Source organism: Rhipicephalus microplus, unplaced genomic scaffold (assembly GCF_043290135.1).
Source record: "Rhipicephalus microplus isolate Deutch F79 unplaced genomic scaffold, USDA_Rmic scaffold_21, whole genome shotgun sequence".
In the NCBI taxonomy this organism is placed as follows: Eukaryota; Metazoa; Arthropoda; class Arachnida; order Ixodida; family Ixodidae; genus Rhipicephalus; species Rhipicephalus microplus.
In genome coordinates this window covers 4,305,569-4,325,454 of record NW_027464594.1, presented here as the reverse complement: position 1 = coordinate 4,325,454, position 19,886 = coordinate 4,305,569, and the positions used below count along the sequence as shown (strand labels likewise).

The 19,886-nt window shown below is 44.1% G+C and overlaps 1 protein-coding gene across 1 annotated transcript in view; it reads left to right on the top strand.

Moving 5' to 3' along the window:
• The window catches only part of LOC142785395 (uncharacterized), a 31,958-nt gene extending 22,239 nt beyond the window's left edge, over window positions 1-9,719 (top strand). Inside the window, exons 4-5 of the mRNA XM_075883876.1 lie at window positions 7,698-7,739; window positions 9,705-9,719. Coding sequence (XP_075739991.1) covers window positions 7,698-7,739; window positions 9,705-9,719 — 57 coding nt within the window. The remainder of the gene's footprint in view (window positions 1-7,697; window positions 7,740-9,704) is intronic.
• The last annotated feature ends 10,167 nt before the right edge of the window (window positions 9,720-19,886 follow it).

Sequence of the window (19,886 nt, the reverse complement as noted above, 5' to 3'; positions counted from 1 at the left end):
ACGTTCTTCGCGAAGAAAACCCGCATAATTAGTGAGCTCGCGCTACACAGCGTTGCGAGAGCTGGCCTGTCTGCTTTAGAATTACAAATGTGCGTGAGCCATCGAAACGTGGTAGCCATTAGCTGTAGCAAGTACAGCTGTTCATAAATTGCTTTGCTTTCAGTGCAGCACAAATAAGCAGTGTTCATCAGAGATATCTGCACTTTTTAAGAAAATTGACCTAAACTCCGCACAATGTCATTTTTTACAAGGCAACCAACTAGTTAAGGAAGGTAAGCTTTTAACATTGCATGCCTATAGCTTGGCTTGACACCGCTAACACAGGCAGTCGGTGACCACGTCGGCGATTTCGCTCATTTGTAGCGATGCTGGGTATGTTTTAGTTTTAAATCTCTAAAATGAAGCGCAAGCTTCATTGATAAGTAAGTAAGCCCACACGCGTATCGCAGTGAAAGCTCGAAGCGTAAAACTCGAGAACGGGCTTTTTGAGTAGCTTCATACCACGTTTTGAACTGTTCCATTGCATTATGACGGGTTCTGTGAAAATGCAGTTTTCGCCTAATTTTTACGCAATTGGACGTAACTACAAGTGCACGAACAGTTCTGTCTGAAATAATGAATGCTTCTGCAATTGCTTTTTCAGGAAATCGATGAATGAAAGCGTTGCGCCTTCCGAGGAAAGTCAATATCTTGCAGCTATGAACACGATCTCTGCAATTGTCTATAGAGTGGTTGCACTTCGTGAAGTCAGCTGGACAGCATCCATTCGAATGAAGCGTTGTTTTTTATTGTTTCTTCTAGAGTGTATATTTTTTTAACTAATAAAAGGAGCTGAATTAATGTGTGCGCACGACTGTGCAAAATTGACACGAGTCGCTCAATAAACTGTTTCTTTAAACGTCCTTATTTTTTATCATTAAACAGACATTTTTGCTGAACGACACTACCAACCACGCTCTGTACTCTATGAAGCGAACAAGCTTGACACAGCGACAGCAACATATACTTAAACATTTATATATACGTGTACGCTCATCAAGCACACAAATGAGCCCGAACCACGCACACAGAAATACCTATTCAACGCATTTCACATTTTCATTAACGTTATCACCGACAAGAGTGGCGATATGAGCTTGCTGGTGAAACATTTGAAAGAAATTTATGTAGCGCGAGGCGAAAAAACGAACACAGAAAAGAATAGACTGAGAAGACAAAATTTCTTCAAATGTTTCACCAACAAGCCCATATCGCCACTCTTGTCGACTACATTTCTCGTACAACGGGCCACTTTTTATTTGTTCCTCAAGACCCAAGCTGTATTGTAGGCTTCATCGTCAACGCGACGTGCAGGGCGCGTACGCTCAGTTTCTGCATCCGCAAAGGTATTATTCCGGATGAAGTCCTCGTGCTTTGCGGGGGCTTTTCGCCTTCCTTTGGTCATACAAGAAGGATTCTCAAGATTTTACGCGCTGAATTGTATTGCCACGTTCACTTGCACAGGATTCGTCTTCTTGCACATCTTCATACTTCCTTTGATTCATCTGTCGCTGGATCTCTGCTTAAAAGGTACCTGCAATTGGCTGGGCAAGCTACCGAAGCTCTTTGGATGCCTCAGCTGCACTATCTTCGTGAGCGAGTCACCAGTGTTCGACGGATGGCCAAGGGAAATGTTCATGTTCATGAAGGCCTCCAGCTTCCTGATGACGTCATTCAAGTCCTAGAGTTGGGGCCGAAGTTCGGGCTTCAAAGTGAGAGGACAAATCCTGAACTCCTGTCTGTCGTTCGTCAGGTGGCACGTCGTGCGACTGAAGGTGAGGAGGAAAGGATTACCTGTGAAGGAGTACACGCTATTTCGCGTTGTAAACCTGTGTGTTCTCACATTCTTGTTAAGCGTGTTTTGTCGTACCTGGACAATAATTCGCTGTGTGTTTTGCAGGGAGATAAGGAAGGTGGCTTCGCAGTGTTTTCGCGTTCACGATTCTTGGAAAAAGCTAATGATGCTATTTCTAAGGTGTTCCCAGTAAAAGATGGCGTATCGTTGAACAAATAAAAGCAAAGGCTATCCAATTGTGCAAAAACATGGACGTAGTTGGAACTCTAAAAAGTATTCAAAAAAGTAAGAAGAATAGCCTCGATGTATTTTTTAATGCAAAAACTCACAAAGTTAACACTCCTTTTGGAGTAATAGTCTCGGAAATATGTACTTGGCAGAAAGAACTCGCTGCTTTTTGTTAGGCAAACTCAATCTTCTCGAAGTCCGAGATCCGTTTTTGGTCAAGAGTTCTGATAGTATTTTAAGGTTCATGGAAGCTCATGAAAATGAAGGGCTAAGAGCCTTCTCAATTGACGTGACAGTCCTGTACTATTCCCTCCCCCATCCACAAATGCTAAAATGTGTTGGAAGTAGCATTGATGAATTTGGTGCTGTTAAATTTTCTTCTGAGTCTGATAAATCCGCTGATAATTTCCTTACCTTGTTGGAATTTTATCTTACTTCGACGTTCATTAAATAGAACAATGATATTCCTTTGCAAAAGCAGGGTTCGTCTTCGTGCACATGTATCGGCTCTTGCATCGTGCCTGTCTTGAGCAATCTGTTTCTGGCAGAACTTGATAGAATTGTGGCATATCGTCTCGCAGATACGACGGCTAAAAAAGAGTTCAGATATGTAGATGATTTTATTATTTTCATTGACAGCTCGGGGAAAAATTTCCAAAGTGAGAGTACTAGTGTGTTGAATGTGTTTCGTGATTGTCTTAAGCCCCTTGAAGTGACAGTAGAATGGCCTAGCCACAGACGAATAAGGTTTTTAGATTTAGGTGTTCAGTGTTCTGACAACCAGCTATGCTGGTGCTATGATCCGCGTGCTCAGAAAGCTTTACTCCCATTTCATTCCGGTCATTCCAAACTAACCAAAAGAGCCATCGCGACGACTTGCCTCAAAAACGCATTGAACAAGTCATGTGCACACCTTATGAAGCAGAGTTTCCATAATCCGATCACACGTTTGCAAGGATTGGGCTATCCGGATCATGTTTTAGTTTCAGTTGCGGAAAAAGAGTTGAAAAGGATTCGTGCAAGGTCAAGCCAATGTAATGTTCATGTCGATTCACCGGCAAAATCAAGATGCACGGCCATAATTCCATATGTTCACCAGCTGTCACATAACCTTAAGAAAGTGGCACTTCGGGACAGTATTGGGGTGCTATTTTCAGTACGTGATAAACTTGGGAAATTGTGTGCGCTGACGGATCCGTCACGTGGGGAAAGGGTGTTGTGCACAAAAATACATACACACGAATTTGTGGAGTGCATTTCGTTCGTCATTAATCTTATTCTGTTCACATGTGGGAAAAATATGTCGGCCAAACCAGTAGGTGTGTGAATGAGTGATTGAGAGAACACAATTACAAGGCGGGTAAAGTGCCGCCAGAAGGTTTTCTCGCTCTTCACATTCACGCGTGTGGCTGTCGGCCTTTGTTCCACAGTACAATCAGTGTTGGTCGGCATAAGGATGAGATGACTCGGTTGATCATAGAAGCCGAACTTATTGATGCTCTTGCAGATGTATGTATTAGCAAGCCTTCAATTGCCTTGTCACCCAAGGAACTGGCGTTCCTGCGTACGCAGTGATAAGTGATTTTATCTGTGAGGTTTTTTTGTGGTCCTATTTATCGTTTTTTCTTGTAGGTAGATTGCATTGTCGTGCATGTATCTGAATTACACGTGCTTATCTGCTTGCTCGCCTGACGATTATGGCTTAAAAGCGGCTTGGAGGTCAAAATAAACATGTTGTTGCTAGTAGCGCTCTGTCTTCTCAGTCTATTCTTTCCTGTGTCCATTTTTTCGCCTCGCGCTACATAAATTTCTTTCAAATGTTATCACCGAATTATTGCTTGCCTAATACTGAAAGCTTAAGACCAATAAGGAATCTTTTATAGCTTGAGAAGCATTGCAGAACGCGCAGCGGTCAGACGGTGCCTACATATTCCCCGTTAATTTTCGCTCAGTTGTGAACTGGGGTGTGGCATAATGGTTCGCGTACGCAACTGCTGATCCAATGGTCACGAGTTCAAAACCTGTGGGTTTGTCGTAAATTTCTCGTAGTTTAGTTCAGAATCCACTTCTTGTGTATTGATTGTACATGTCATAAAATGCCATGCATCAACCTTCAAGTTCTGGGTAATTAAGCCAAGAATTGTAATAAATTGATTTTCTTTTCGAGAAGGAGCAACTGGTGGGTATAACAGTTCGTCCCTACGCAGTCTGTTTCTCTCATACAGGGGTAACTTTTACTCCTCCACATTTCTTTCCTCAAAACTACTGAGGACTAAACAGTTCTTCCTTTGACAGTTACTCCCGAAAATACGAATTGTTCATCCTTTGGTTAGTAATGGTTGTGGCAATGCAGTTACCCCATAAAAAGGACGAACCACAGACCTCTTTTCGTCCTTTGCCGCTTAGATGAATATGTGACCCAGGGCCGGTATGAGCCACTGGTATGCGGGAATGTTCCACAGGTTTCGCACTACGACAATGGGGGACGTACAAGCCACGCCATAAGGAGCTTCACCCCTAAACGTATTAGAAAACGTTTCGTTAAGAGTGATCGCGCAAGCGTTACTTGGGATCATGTTGCCTTCTGTGTCTTTTAAGATGATAGTGCTATCGCAAAGGAAGTTGATGACGCACCAGAACTTGCCAATGTCTGTTTTTATCATGTCTGGTAGGGTTTGGGTTAACTAATAATCTTTAGCTCCCTTATTGCAGATAAGTATATGCGATTAGCAGTTTTGTAAGATTCCCGACGTGATTGATTAAAGAGGATTTAACTGAGCGATAGAGCCTTTTTTTTGAGAGACGCTTGATGTATAATTTTAACCAAGGGACATCTGTGTTGGAAATGATTGTATGATTAGGAGTGATTTTTTTGTCAACAGGCGTACCTGATCTGCACAAATACTCCAATTATTTTCAACTGAACGAGTATGAAAGTTTATCATTAACTGTCGAGAAATGAGCCCAATGCATTGTTAATTGCCTCAAAATTAGCCTTCTTATGATCACGAAAAAGCCCCGCCGCGGTGGTCTAGTGGCTAAGGTACTCGGCTGCTGACCCGCAGGTCGCGGGTTATATTCCCGGCTGCGGCGGCTGCATTTCCGATGGAGCCGGAAATGTTGTAGGCCCGTGTACTCAGATTTGGGTGCACGTTAAAGAACCCCAGGTGGTCGAAATTTCCGGGGCCCTCCACTACGGCGTCTCTCATAATCAAATGGTGATTTTGGGACGTTAAACCCCACAAATCAATCAGTTATGATCACGAAAAAGTTTCTTAATCTTAGTTGTTTCAGGAGCGCGAGCGCCAATGGTAAAGCTCATTAAAGAATCATCGCTAATATTCGGTGGAAAAGTTATAGGGGAAGCTTGATCTGGATGACTAGTTAAGACCGAGTCAAGTGTGCTCGCAGTGGTGGAAGTAATTCTGGTTGGCTCGGTAACGAGTCGATAAAGAAAAAACATGGAACAGAGTTCGCAAAATTCTTTCACCTGAGTTGAAAAGGACGTTATACCGGGTGCATGTGTGTTCCACAAGAGGTTGGGTAAGTTAAAACCACTCAATAAAAACAAAGGTGATGAGGGAAACCGAGAAGAAACGAGGTTAATATATCATCATGTAGATTGTCGATGAAGGTGGCAGATGATGAAAGCAAGCGATAGGATACGCCAAGGATTATCTTTGTATGACTGAGTTTTAGGCAAGCCCATGCGCATTCAAGATCAGTTTTAATGTTTATATGAAAAAAAAAAACGGAAAATCTTTTGAATTGGCGAGAACGACGCCCCCTTCTCGGTGCTCAATGTGGTTACACCAGCAGACAGTTAAAATAAAGGAGCCAATAAATATATCACAGTTAGGCACATGTGCAGAAAGTGAATATTCCGTAAGGGTGACAATTTTCGCGTCGCACGTGTCGTTTTCTGTGAAAAGGAAAAGAATTTGTTGAGAAGACTTCTTGTATTTGTAAAAAGAATGGTTAGGAAAAATGTGCCTGCATGAGGCGATGGGCCACTTCCCTCATCATTTTCCTACTGCGCCGGACGTCGTGCATTCACGAGGTTTAATCCAGCACCTGTTCCATTCTGAATGAGTTCATGAACAGAATCCCATGTAGCGTCGTACGCGTAGCATTTGCTTTTCAAAAATAATTTATTGTAACGAAGCTTGAGGTCGGAATAGCCATACTGGGCGGTACTGATTTTAAAGCCTGAGTTTGGTTGATTGATGCAGTCACTTATCATTCCGTCAACTCGTTTTTTTTTACAGCCTCGTGCTTTCGCTTTGAAATTCTGTATCGGCTTTAACGAAGTGGTCCCACACTTTTTTCTGTTATGATGCCATGTTTGGCGACCGGGCACTGCGGAATTCTTGACGATGATGAAAAACAGTAGTTCAATATCAGAAGCAGGGCTTTGAGCTCATCTTGCTTGCACTTCGGAGGGGCTGGGTTTACGTCAAAATTGGTTTAGGAGTGTGATCTGTTAGATTAAGATCGGTAGCATCACAGAGGGCAAAAGCATTTCTGGTGTCCACGAGTTTCTCGAAGTAGGCGACCGTTGTAGTGATGCTAAAAAAGGTGCCTATACTCGTGGCTGAAGTTTGTCAGCCGTACCTTTACTTTGCCTTCACTCGACTCGGCGATGCCTCTTGAGAAGCCAATCCGACGGTTAAGAAGCAGGTACTAAGGCACTCGGTTGCCGACCTGCATGCAGGTCGCGGAATGGAATCCTGGCCGTGGCGGCCTCATTTTCGATGGAGGCAAAAATGCTTCAGACCTGCGCGTTTACATTTATGCGCATATTAAAGAGCCCCAGGTGGTCGAAATTTGCAGAGCCCTCTACCACGGCGTCCCTCATATCTCTGTGGTGGTTTTGAAACGTTAAACCCCGACAATTATTATTGAAGCTCATTTGTCTAGCAATGTCCAGGGCCGCCATCTTCGCTGGCACAAGCATTACACATCATCTTACAGCTTCTGGTGTTGCTACAACCCATGTTGTTTTTTGCATCGTTACGCAACAGTAAACATACGACTGTTTAACATACGCCTGCACGTACAACATTCGTACATATCTTAATCGCCAGTCGTAACGTTTCGCTCAATCAAGAATTACAACACACTTACCTTCGATCCGCATGCTTCGCGTAACTTCGATTCCAAGGTGCGTGGGATCTGCCGAATTTTTCAGGTCAGTCAGTGTATTTATTCACCCCACCACCTATTGAAAGGATTCCACACCTCACCCATAGTTTCACACTGCCTCGGTGATATACCCACAATTCACCAAGCGATGATGTCACATGATGCTGCCTCCATGTGACGTCACAATATGAGACTTTGGGATGACGTGACAACTTTAAGCAATCTGTTTCGTCATCACGACGTTATAATGTGATGCCGATTTTTTTTCACCGCTCTCATTGACGATCCCGACGCGGGACACATTAGCGTAATTTTTGCATTTTATGAAGCATATAACACTTTCACCTTAGTTTTTAGCGATGCTGCTGGTCACACGGAGAAATCTAATGCCTTGCAGCCATTGACTCGGCTGCAGAACTTTCGAAATATGCTACAGTGTTCACCTAGCATTGATACCTTTTCTTTTCACTCATTATGTTATTTTGCGCAGGAAACTGTTCCTTGCATTCAAGAAGCCGCTTGGACTCAGTGGGTAAGTTTGTGGCGTTATAATGTAAATCTGGATGTATCTTTCCGGACGAAATTTCTTTACATGTATACTACTCAACAAAATTACTTATTTATTCGCAATACATAGCGGCACATTAGAGGACATTGTGTATAATAATAATAATAATAATAATAATAATAATAATAATAATAATAATAATAATAATAATAATAATAATAATAATAATAATAATAATAATTGTTAGAGTTTTACGTCCTAATGAAAGATTGGTCCATGTCACACGACGTACAGTGGAGGGCACCTTATATCTAAAGTGACTGGGGTTCGTTGGTGTGCACTAAAATAGAAGCGAACAGACATATCGCACCTCTCCCATTTCTAAATGGCCCGCCGCGGTGGTCTATTGGCTAAGGTACTCGGCTGCTGACCCGCAGGTCGCGGGATCAATTCCGGCTGCGGCGGCTGCATTTCCTATGGAGGCGGAAATGTTGTAGGCCCGTGTGCTCAGATTTGGGTGCACTTTAAAGAACCCCAGGTGGTCGAAGTTTCCGGAGCCCTCCACTACGGCGTCTCTCATAATCAAATGGTGGTTCTGGGGCGTTAAACCCCACATATCAATCAATCAATCAATCAATCAATCAATCAATCAATCAATCAATCAATCCCATTTCAATATGTATACGCCACGGGCGAGATTACATCTCGCGACATCCGGGCGAGCAGTGAATCGCCACGGCCACTATACCACTTTGGCGGGTAGCCATCCTGCAAGAATGGTAAAAAAAGTTAGCAGAAAATAAACAGTTAAAAAAACAGAGGTTGCGACTTATTGCAGCATAACAAAATTAGACAATGTTCCTGTGTTCTATATGCGTCGGGACTTACGCCGGTGCGCATGATTCAACTGGCGGTGAAATTTATTGAGATACAGGGTATTTCAGGTAACTTGATACAAGGATTAAATAAGTGTAGGCGTTATGCGTCTCGAATAGGGTTCTGACGCATATAGAGCACATCAACATATACAGTTGATGAAGCACTTCATGGAATTTTTAACGGTAAATAGCGAAACTTCTTGATCAAAAATTTGTAGCTCTTGCTTGTAAGAACCAATTTTCTTTCTTGTTTCTGCTCGTATATCTCCCCTTTAATATTTACCCGCCTTTCCTTAGGGCGTGCGAATTTCCCAAAATAACACGTTGTTTCGGCATAACGTGCGGCGAACTTTCTGCCTTCACCTGTAAGTCGAAGAACCTATGAAATGCTGATCCAGGCCCAGAGGGTAATTGACCATGCTCCCGCCAGATTTTGGGGTCCTTCACACGAGAGTGCACTGAAAGTTGGTGGCTCCCTTGGCTGCTGTATGTTGACAGCTGTCGGTTGTAACACAGCTGCCATCACTGTCACTGCAGCCTTCAGGCAAACCCTGACGTGTTCGCAGCGTCGCACTTGTTCGCAAACTCTGGCGAAGACCGGCCCACCGGTCGAAACCATTGGAAAGAAAATTAAGACAACAGCTAAGCTGTGTCTCTTCTCCCCCCCCCCTCTCTGGATTCGCAGCTGCTCAAGCTACGAACCTTATCCCGCGTCACTGAAGCGTAGTATGCGAGAGCGTTGGCATAAGTTTAAGGAGTGCGCACCATGCTGTGTCTCTCCATAACTGAAGACATTTCAAGACGCGCATAACGAGTGGCAGTCCTTAGTGAGGGCTTGTTGATGTTATATTTGTGCGCGTTTAACGATACGCTGTGTTCAGGGATATGTTAATGACTTCAGTTACAACAATGGTTAAATGATGATCATGGGTGGCATTAACCACGGTGGAGACGTGCTACTAAGCGTCAACGTGGATGTGTCCATAGAGTTTCCTAACTATGCACTAGAGGAAACGCTGGTGCAATGGCAGTTGCAACGCATGACGTTTCAGCGAGCTTGAGAATCATGGGTATGGATTGGTCTAGTCTGCGTACTTTACGTTTCTTCTAGATTCGCTTGGCTTAAAGCTGCTTTGTCACAAAACGACAATCAGCAAAAAGTTCGGCAGTTACGTCGCACAACCTTCAACTTTCAGGATAACCATTTCACATCGGGTCACGATGTTCAAAAGGACGCGTTCTTTTTTTTCGAAAAACAAACAAACAAACTACAGCAATAAACGAAGCCACAAATGCGATTAGCCGCCTGCAAGCACGAAGACTAGGCAAATCTATGTCATACCCACAATTACCTTCGAGTACACTGTACCACAATTTCCATGGTTGCTTAACGATCACAGCGCCAGAGTTCCCTCTAGCTAATTTTAGGAAACTATATGGATGGCTTCTCGTCAAACGGTGCTATAGCTGCGAAACACCAATAGAAATCTTGCGAGCTCTGATGTATCACTACACAATGAGCACTATACTTAAGTTAAGATTTTCATGTTACGCTGATTCCTATGACGGAAAAATCAGCCGTGTTTTTTTTGTTAGTTTGCTGTGTGAGTGTGATTTAAAGTGCATGGTTTCAAAGTGCATGGATTCAAAGTGCATGCGGATAAAATGTGAGTACTTCCACACTCTCTGGAGGCCTTACAGGCGCGTCTTTACATCAAAAATTTTCCTCTAGCAGTGCTCTCGTTCGGCGGGTGTTGTCAGTTTCTAGAATAGGTAGAGAGAAGTGATGCATCCATGAAAATAGCTCACGTGGTTATTAAATGTCACGTGTCATTCGCTACGAGTTCGCTTCATTCGGCATGTTTCCAGTATGTGAAGGGAATATTTGGTGACGCACCGCGAGGTGGCGGCCTCAGCCGAAGCGTTGGCCACGCTCGTAGCATCCATCCCTATTGAAATGGCCCAGGAACACGCGGCAAAACTTACGTGGCGTAATAGCCGAGAAAAATCGCGGCTGGGCCAAATGGGATACAGGACGTGCGTTGCACTTCTCTCTCGTCCTACCTTAGTTGAAGTTCTGCGTCGAATCAGCAATGCTCCTCTCTGATTGCGCTCCCACCTTTGCCTACTAAAACTACCAGAAAAGTGTTTATTCACTGATCATGGACGTGAGACGACGAAATGCAGATGTATCACTAAGCGCCAACGTGCATGGGATCATCCACGCTGAACGATGAAGAATAGACATTGTGCAAGCTCTGTTCAATGTACAGCAAACATTCAAGTTCTTCTTCGAAGCTGTATTCACACGATGAACGTGATCGCGTTCCGATCAATCAGGTGACACGTGACGTGATTAAAAACCCTGCGCAGCCAGCATTCACACAACAAGAGTAGTAGTAGTAGTAGTAGTGGTAGTAGTAGTAGTAATAGATTTTTATTCAGCCAAATTTACAGGCCGAGCATTTCGACCGCCTGTGCGATCAGTCGACGCTGTTATTCTTCCCCTTCGGTGCCGATCCAGTCGAGCCAGGAGATGATGGAAAGAGATGGGGGAGGGTAATAGCTGGATTGCTGAGCAGTTGGGCAGTAAAACAGGCAGTGTGACAGGTTAGCGTATAGGGAGGGACAATTAAGACAGCAGGGGTTAGACCTATATTTATAAAGAAAAAGGCAAGAGGGGGTTATCAGGCAGTTCATTTGGATGTGCCGTAGAGTTCGAGCCTCGAGCGCAGTGAGTGATGGATGAGGGGGAGGGTAAAGACGCTTGTCGAGCCGGAGCTGGAGATATACCTCCTTGATAGTGTGACGCAAGGAGATCTGCCCACCGTTATTCGTGGAGCTCTCACTGTCTTCCGAAGGTGTGGGCCAGGGAATGAACGGTGCCCGGTGCAATATATCGCGGGCAAGCTGATGAGCTAGCTCATTGCCGTTAATACCCGAATGCCCAGGAACCCAGCGGAGGAAGACAGTGGAGGGTTGAAGAGCAGAGGCCGCTCGCTCGACCTCCTGTTGAAGAGCAGGGGGCAACGCGTTGTTCTGTATGTGACGGATGGCGGCGTGAGAGTCGAAGTAAATCGTGTACTCGGGGAGAGAAGGGAGAGAGGAAAATGACTGCATGGCGTGGACCATGGAAAGGACCTCGAGCGAAAGTACATTTGGCGGGTGTAAGTATGGTCCGCTGGTATGCGTGTCAGGTGCCGAAAGGTGTGAATGGTAGATAACTTAGCCACATGAGCCCCGAGGAGCCATGTATGAGGCATCCATGTAGGCAACTCCCTGTGTAGAGAGAGGAGGAGAATGATGCTGTGCTACCACATGACGCCGGACGGCGTGAAGAACGGGAGACATATTGGATGGGAGGGGAAGGATGCGAAGGTTAGAAGCAGCGGTGCTAGCGGCAGAAGGCAAGGTGGGAACGGAAACGAGAATGTGAGGGATACCGGCTTGGGCTAATAGCCATTGGCCTTGACGAGTGAGAGAAAGACGCGCAATCTGAGAGTCATGGTGCAGAGAAATAAGAGAACGTAATGGATGGAAGAGGCCTGTGGCAAAGAGCTTAGTGGTAGAGGTAGTGACAGGGAGGTTTAGAGCTGCCTTGTAGAGGCCTAATAGAGCTCTTTCGAGTGTGTTGAGTTGCGTTTGAGTGAAATGAACATATGGTACAAAGTACAAGAACTTGTTAAGGGCAAGCGCATGTGCAACCCGGCACGCATGAGCCTCGTGGAGCCCCGACTGCCGAGTGACAACACGTCGCAGGGGGGGGTCACTGAGTGGCAAGTCCTCACAGCGTGATGTAGGGCCTGCGCGTTCTTTGTCGCGTGCAAAGGGAAGCAAAGAACTTTGCATTGCTGAACAGTGGAGATGAGAGAGCTAGAAAGATATAGGAAGATGAGGGTATTGTGGGAGCGCTGGTACGCAGACCGGTTTAGCAAAAGTACTTCACATTTCTCCGGTGCAGGGGAGAGGTCAGCAGTAGCGAGAAAGGAAGCGACAAGGTCCAGGCCACGTTGCAAAGTATCCTGCACGTGGACGGGACATCCAGACGTACACCAGAGAGTGATGTCGTCTGCATAAAAATATGGCGGAGGTCAGATATTTGGGACAGTTTGGAGGCAAGGGGGGCCATAGCCATATTAAATAGAGTAGGAGATAGTACGGCACCTTGAGGAGTGCCGCGGGTGAGGGAGTGTGGGTTAGACAAATGAGTAACGACTCTAAAGCGAGCAACTCGATTGGAAAGAAATGACCGGATGTAAGAATACATGCGGGAGCCACATGACAGGGAGGAGAGCTGAGCGAGTATGTGGTCATGACTCACGCCATCGAATGCCTTCCGTACATCGACGGTTACAAGCGCATGGATCTGACTACGAGAAGGTGAAAGAAAAGTATGCTGAAGAACAAGGAACATGTCCTGCGCACAAACGTGGCGTCGGAAGACAATAAGAGAAGGAGGGAAAAACACTTTCGCCTCAATAAAATCAGACAGTCGAATCAAGGCCATTCGCTCAAGAGTCTTGCCAACGCATGACGTTAAAGAGATAGGGTGAAGGTTAGAGAGAGATGGAGGTTTTCCTGGCTTCGGAATCATGCAAATTAGAGATGATGTCCAAGAGCTTGGAAGACAGCCGCTGTTCCATGCTTCGTTGAATGTGTGTAAGAGAAATTCCTTCGCGTTGTCGGGGAGATTACGTAATGTAGTATATGTTATCTCATCCTCACCGGGTGCTGAGCGGGTAGATTGAGTGGCTAAGGCAGATTCCAGCTCCTTGAGCGTGAATGGGCGGTTCAGGACTGGGTTAGCTTCGCCACAGTAATCTGGGTAAGAAGGTGTGTGTGTGTGTGTGGGGGGGGAGATACAGAGATTTTAAGTTTTCAAACACATCAGATGGAGTCCCTTGAGCGAGAACTTTGGCTAGGGTGGGAGAAACGGCAGGCTTGGTACCTAAGAGAGACCTAAACAGAGACCATGTAGAGCGCGAGTGCAGTGCGGAGTCAAGGCTGTCACACAGCTTGTTCCAACGAGAGTGCTCGAGAGAAGCGCCGTAAGCGATAATTTCAGCCCGCAGAGCATCAATTTGGAAGGAAAGTTGGACGTTGTGTGGCTGGGAGCGGAGAGCGCGTTTCAAACGTTCATGACGTCGCCATAAGCGGAGGAAGTGAGGATCAGGGTCAGGAATGGGGAGATGAAAACGAGCGCGGCGACTACAGGATGTCATTGTCGCGGAGATCCGCGGCGTCCAGTCGTCGTAAGTTTTAAATGAGTCAGACAAAAGGATATTACGGAATGCTTCCCAGTCAGTGTGAGCGACTCGTTGTTTCCGCCTACTGTGGGAAAGAGGGGTGGTGATGTGTATGAGAAAGTGATCACTGAAAAGATTTTCAGCGGACACCTGCCAGTGAAAAGGAAGGGAACTCCGAGAGAACGTGAGATCGGGTGTAGTGGAACGCTGTGAAACAGTGCCCGCTCGAGTAGGGGTGTCAGGAGTATTAAGAAGGATGAGATGGCGTTCCTGGGCGAGGCAGTGTAGCAGGCGACCTGGTTTGAGTGTTTGGGGGTAACCACAAGAGAGAATTCACTACAAGCTAAGATTTTGGCATTGCTCCTCGAGGATCCCAACAGTGATTTGGGCTTCCATCGTTTCACAAATTGCTCTGCGCGGACCAAAGTGGGAACGTGGAAACGGGTGAGGTATGATGGCGTAGTACGTAGTCCCAGGGGTCGAATCACGATTTCGTCCGTCGTGTGAATGCACCTTAAAGATACGTTCTACTTTCGTGTTATACCGATTCCTATGGAGGAAAGATCAACAATATTTCCAAATGCCCCGAAGGAACCTTGCTACGAGGTCTACATGAAGAGGGGAAAACCAGCATTCGTTATTTATTGCTATGCATCGTGCTAACAAACTCATTCACAGAATAATATAAAGAAAAAAACAGGAAGTCAATATAAAACGTTACGATAATTTTATGAGCTAGAAAAGTGCAGTTTTTGGCACACTGCCATATAGGAAGTTCCAAACCATCGTTTTTTTTTTCTCCGCCAGGGCCAGTTTGATTTGCCTCTGGAGCAAAAACAAGTTGTCGAGAAAATGATGGTGAGTTTATGGCGACGTATATTTCCGTGTACGCGAACATTTCTGCAGATGTTTGCGTATAAATTCCATGCACACAGCGCATGTATAAACTATCGATACTTGAAGCATGCTGCTTTGTTTCAAATATTTATTCTTTCAAAACTTCTGCCTCGAGTAACGCTTCTCGCAGAGTGCGCTGCAACCCATGTTTTCCTTTGGATTCCCCTATCAGGGTCGCATGTGTTGCCCTGCCACTTCTGTGCACCACAAATTTCGCTAGGTTTGTTGTTTATTTCTTCATTGCTCCTTACTTTACGACCTTTTGTTCCGGGCATTTTTTGGTAGCACCTTTTTTTTTCTCGTCTCTGTTTTCCCTAACACGGCAACTCACATCGGCTGCCGGCTGCGTCAACTCTTTATGGCTGATTTTTCACGTTGGTGTGTATGACTTTATCATTCATTCATTCATTCATTCATTCATTCATTCATTCATTCATTCATTCATTCATTCATTCATTTTATCAAATCGCCTTACGGCTCTTCTACATTGGACCTTTCCCGGTGGGAGGATTACATAAGTATAGGGGGTAATAATACCGGAACATGATAACTTCATTATGCAATGCTTTTCGAGTGTTGACACGGACCACTATAAAGCAGTGAAACAAAGACATTTCTATACAATAGGTATATATCAAGTCTATTAGAAAACATGGCACTTTTGTACAAAAGTTTGATGCATTTCAAATAATGACGATGTGCTCCGGAAGAACACTGAAGTAAATTATGGCCTGCAGCAGAACGGATGAATTGCATGTGATGGTTCTACCTGAAATGCGGTGGAAGCTTGGTGGCTTATTCGAATGACGTGAGGTGAGAAAGGTTCCCACCCTATCTAGAGCATGCAGTTGCACAGCGGCACCATTCTAGTCAAATCGAGGGCCCAACATCATTTACGTACTGCGTGTCACTTGGTATTTCCCCTTCGGTGCTACGCTTATATGTACATGTGAGTCTGAGCGAACATTTCGACCAGTCCAGCAAGTCAGTGGTGGTACAGTCCTTGTGCCACATACGTGGTTGTCCACTTTGCGAAACAAGCTATAGACAGAACTAGGCAGTTCTCATGAATAAGGTGCCAGGGAAAGCTGCAGTAGCATAAGTAAAATAATCACATACTTTACAATGCGCGGAATACTTGAAGCAACCAGTGGCCAGCGCAAGAGTTTGGTGTAAACATTGATACTGTAAAAGGACATTGTGCCGACGTTATTGAAGTCATCGGGGATAAAATTAGCAGAAATGTCTGAAGCGAACATCTGCGCAGAAAACATACACACTGAATGACATTTCGTAACATCAAGCACGTGAAAATGGCTGTTTCTCTGCTCTCGCCTTAGAGTTTCGCTGCATTGTAATACAGGTGAGAGGGCAAGATAACGTGCGAAATATTCTGCATTAAAATAAGCATAATCTTGACTGCAGCAAAAAGGGAGAGTTGGGCTAGTTGCCTTGTGTTCATACGGGAGCAGCGAAGAGAAAAATCGTGAATGATTTGAAAGATAGTTGTTCAGTCTTCTTTCGTGATTCGCTTCTGCCCTTTTCCAATATGAACATAACTTCGACTTCGGTAATTCATGAGTAGGACAACGGAGGTTGTAGACGTTGGAATTATATAGAGTGAAATGACCACTGACGCAATTTCGGTGTATTCGACAACAACAAAACAGTGGGTCCGACAATGATGTACGCAGTTTAGAGCAACAAGAGCTGTCCTTTCAAGCTTGGGGGCTTCCTTAGAGATTGACCATGAAGCTTTATTCCTGTAGTACTCAAGAACAGCAAAAAATACCGCAAAGATGTTAAATAAAAGAAAAACAATTTATGTCTCGCGACAAAATCCCTTAAAAGAGAGTCTTGGATTTTTGTGTTGCTAGAAAGGGAGACAATCATGACTTCATATTTTGATAGCAGAAGTTATCGAAAGAAAATATGCGTGGTTTTCAAGCAATAAAAAACACGTAAGAATACACTCGTACACACTTAAACTTATTCTTAAGCTTCACTTAGGGTAGGATAGAGTAAAATGAGACACGGGGCAAAACGCGACATATTTATTTTTCTGACCTCTGCAGCTAATACGAAAAGTACTTTTCTTTGTTTGCCTATTCATTGGTAGATGCTGGTAGTTGTCTACTTTTTATGTGTAAAACGTTTATCATTGCTCAGAGTGTCAGCGTGGAAAAATTGCGTGGCTGGTGTAGGTGTGTTCGTCAACCGTCAAAAAGGGGCGAAATTGGGCTCAGCCATAATTTTGGATCCATGCATGAAGCTGCACGACATCAGTACAAACTTAAGTATTTATTTTGTTACTTTGTACTACTATCTACACACTACGAAAACTTTCGTTCAGTTCGTTCTTGAAGCCACACCGAATTTTGTTTTGCATTTGGGCAAGCGGGATAGGTGAAAAGCGACCAAAAAGCATCGAAATGTTTTAGATAATGCTTTATTAGGAGAGCCAATTACCCACACCAAATATATATTGCTTTTTGTTTAAGAGGTAAAAAGGTGCAATAAGACGTTGTCAAAACTTGTAGAGCTCACCCATAGACTCACTCATAAACATATCTTGTGCTTCGAACTCACTCGAACACACGCTTGCCAAAAATTTCGTGAAACGGATTCACACTCACGGAACTTTTCTTCAAACGAATGCACTCGGACTCAAACTTACCTCAACATTACTCACCCAGACTCACTCAGACTCAGACTCACAACTTGGTCTGAGTGTGAGTGAGTCCGAATGAGTCGACTCTTGAGTCCGTTAGTCTTGAATTATCTCTTTCAAACACGGTGTCCATGCTTCTTAAACCAATATGGCACGTACCGGTACTCTTCTTGGCACTGATTTATCAAGTATTTTTAAAAACGAGTGAGTTATGAGTAAAGTAATTTTTCTTGGAAGGGATGACAACTGAGGATATATGATAAGCTTCTCCGGAATAGCTGGCGAGGTGCTGATGAAGACACCCATCTACCTAGTTCGCGCCTCTGATCAATAAATAATAATATGGTGTATGAAGAACACCGCTTTGGAATATGAGGGAATAGTCACGAGTACAAGAAAGGCTGATGGCGATGCTTAAGGGTAAACAGATAAGACCATAAGTTGGCAAAAGAAACTGAAACTCAATGAAGAAGTATATCTTGCGCTTTGGACTGACTCTGACTCAGACTCACCAAAGTTTTACTGTGCCTAAACCTCTCAGACTAACACTGACCAAAATTTTCTTCAGTCGGACTAACTCGGACTCAGACTCACCAAGCTTTTTATTGCCTGGACTCACTCAGACTCACACTCACGGCTCTATCTGAGCCTGAGTGAGTTCGAGTGAGTCGACCGATGAGTGAGGTCACCGAACTATGCGTACAAGAGATTATAACATAGACCTTAATAGGTGGAAAATGACATAAAAATAACTGACTGCTGCTGAAGACAACACTCCCTGTTTCGCCGCTATATCGAGGCTGTTCAGCGTTCCCCGGAATGCTCCGAATAGGCCCATGAAAAAATTGAAGGAATCTCTAAGTCAAGCCATTCACAAACACGTCTTAAAATCGAGCTTTAAACATTTTTTTTTCATACCAAAATTTAGAAAACAGAAACTCATAAAAAGCCGACATTTATCGCCTCACAAAGCTCGAATGACGAAGTCAAAAACCATGGAATGTCGTGCAGCAAACGCCAAAAAGAGGCGAAGTAGGTGCGTCCGCATCCAATAATTTATTAATATAATAAAGTGCATGCGCCCAACAAGAAACAATATTAGCAAAAGGAAATGCTAGGGGTGCTTGACGTGCTAGGAATTTGGCAGCAATGCAGCGCCGACATCTGTTTGGATCCTTTGCGTTGAATGCCAGGAGTGGGCTCATGAACTCTGAGTGGGGGCCCACGGAGAGGATTTCACGTGCTTCTACTGAAAAATATGAAGAGATAAATCGTTTTTCACACTGCCTCGTTCTGCCCCACCCTGCCTCATTTCGCCCCGCAGGCTGGGGCAAAATGTGACATGTAGTACATTTTCTATTTGTTTTTGAAACACCCCTTTGAACTGTGGCAACATGGTTATATTTATGCAGCACATACTCTGTGGCCAAAGGAGAGTTTCGGCATTGGGAAAGAGTGAAACAAAAATACAATTTACTACTTTCAATTTTTTTTTCGCATTTAGACCACCTTACCCTACGCTTCTATTGTTTATGAGTGGTAAACCACTTCTAGAAAACATGTCATGCGTATTACAGCGCCTCGATTTGAAACTCAATACTCCATACTGCGTGCCCTGGCATAACATATTGAAGGGAAGTTCAGGGCAAACATTGAGTATTAGTAAAGTTATATAGAGGGGTCAGTGCTTTGAGATGCGCGTCTTGCACTGTATTGCAACCAACTTACTCTAACACACATATTAGATACCGAATGTGTACACACAGAATTATATATTCTTCAACGTTTCTGGATCAAGTAGAAATATGCGCTCAAATCACTCGTCTTACTAACAGAACTTATTTGCGCTGAACTAACTTCATGCCTTTATTTGCAGCTCTGTGCCAGTGCGGTGTTGCCATCGAAAGCAGTTGCAAAACATTTACTCGCTTATATGTTGAAAATTAGTGGCTGACGGATTCCTGGTCAAAGTCATCTCCCGATACCTCCTCTTTTCCTGTAATTGGAGAGTCCTTGCTACTGTCATCGAAAAATAAATAAACACAGTTCTTTTGTGACACGCCACTGTGATTTGCAATTTATTTCTCTTATTGTATTTGATGGACGTAAAAATGGTGCATTCCCGTGATTCTTACTTGTTTCGGCAAATGGAAATATTGGTTTTAAGAGAAATGTTAGCCGATGAACAAATGACGTGAGTGACTTCCTGTACGACTTATGCTTGTGGATGACGATGACAGTTGCTTCAACTCTTATAAACAACAGAGCTGTTTAAGCCAGCCATAATGCCGACCTTACCGCAAAGTTGTCACCATCATTATGATCACCAAGAACGGGTATGTGCCACAGAATTGTACCGGACCCATCTATCTTCATTGCCAGATTATATATATATATATATATATATATATATATATATATATATAGTATGGCGATAGAGCAAAACGAAGTACAAAAAAAGAATGAAAAAGCTGTACAA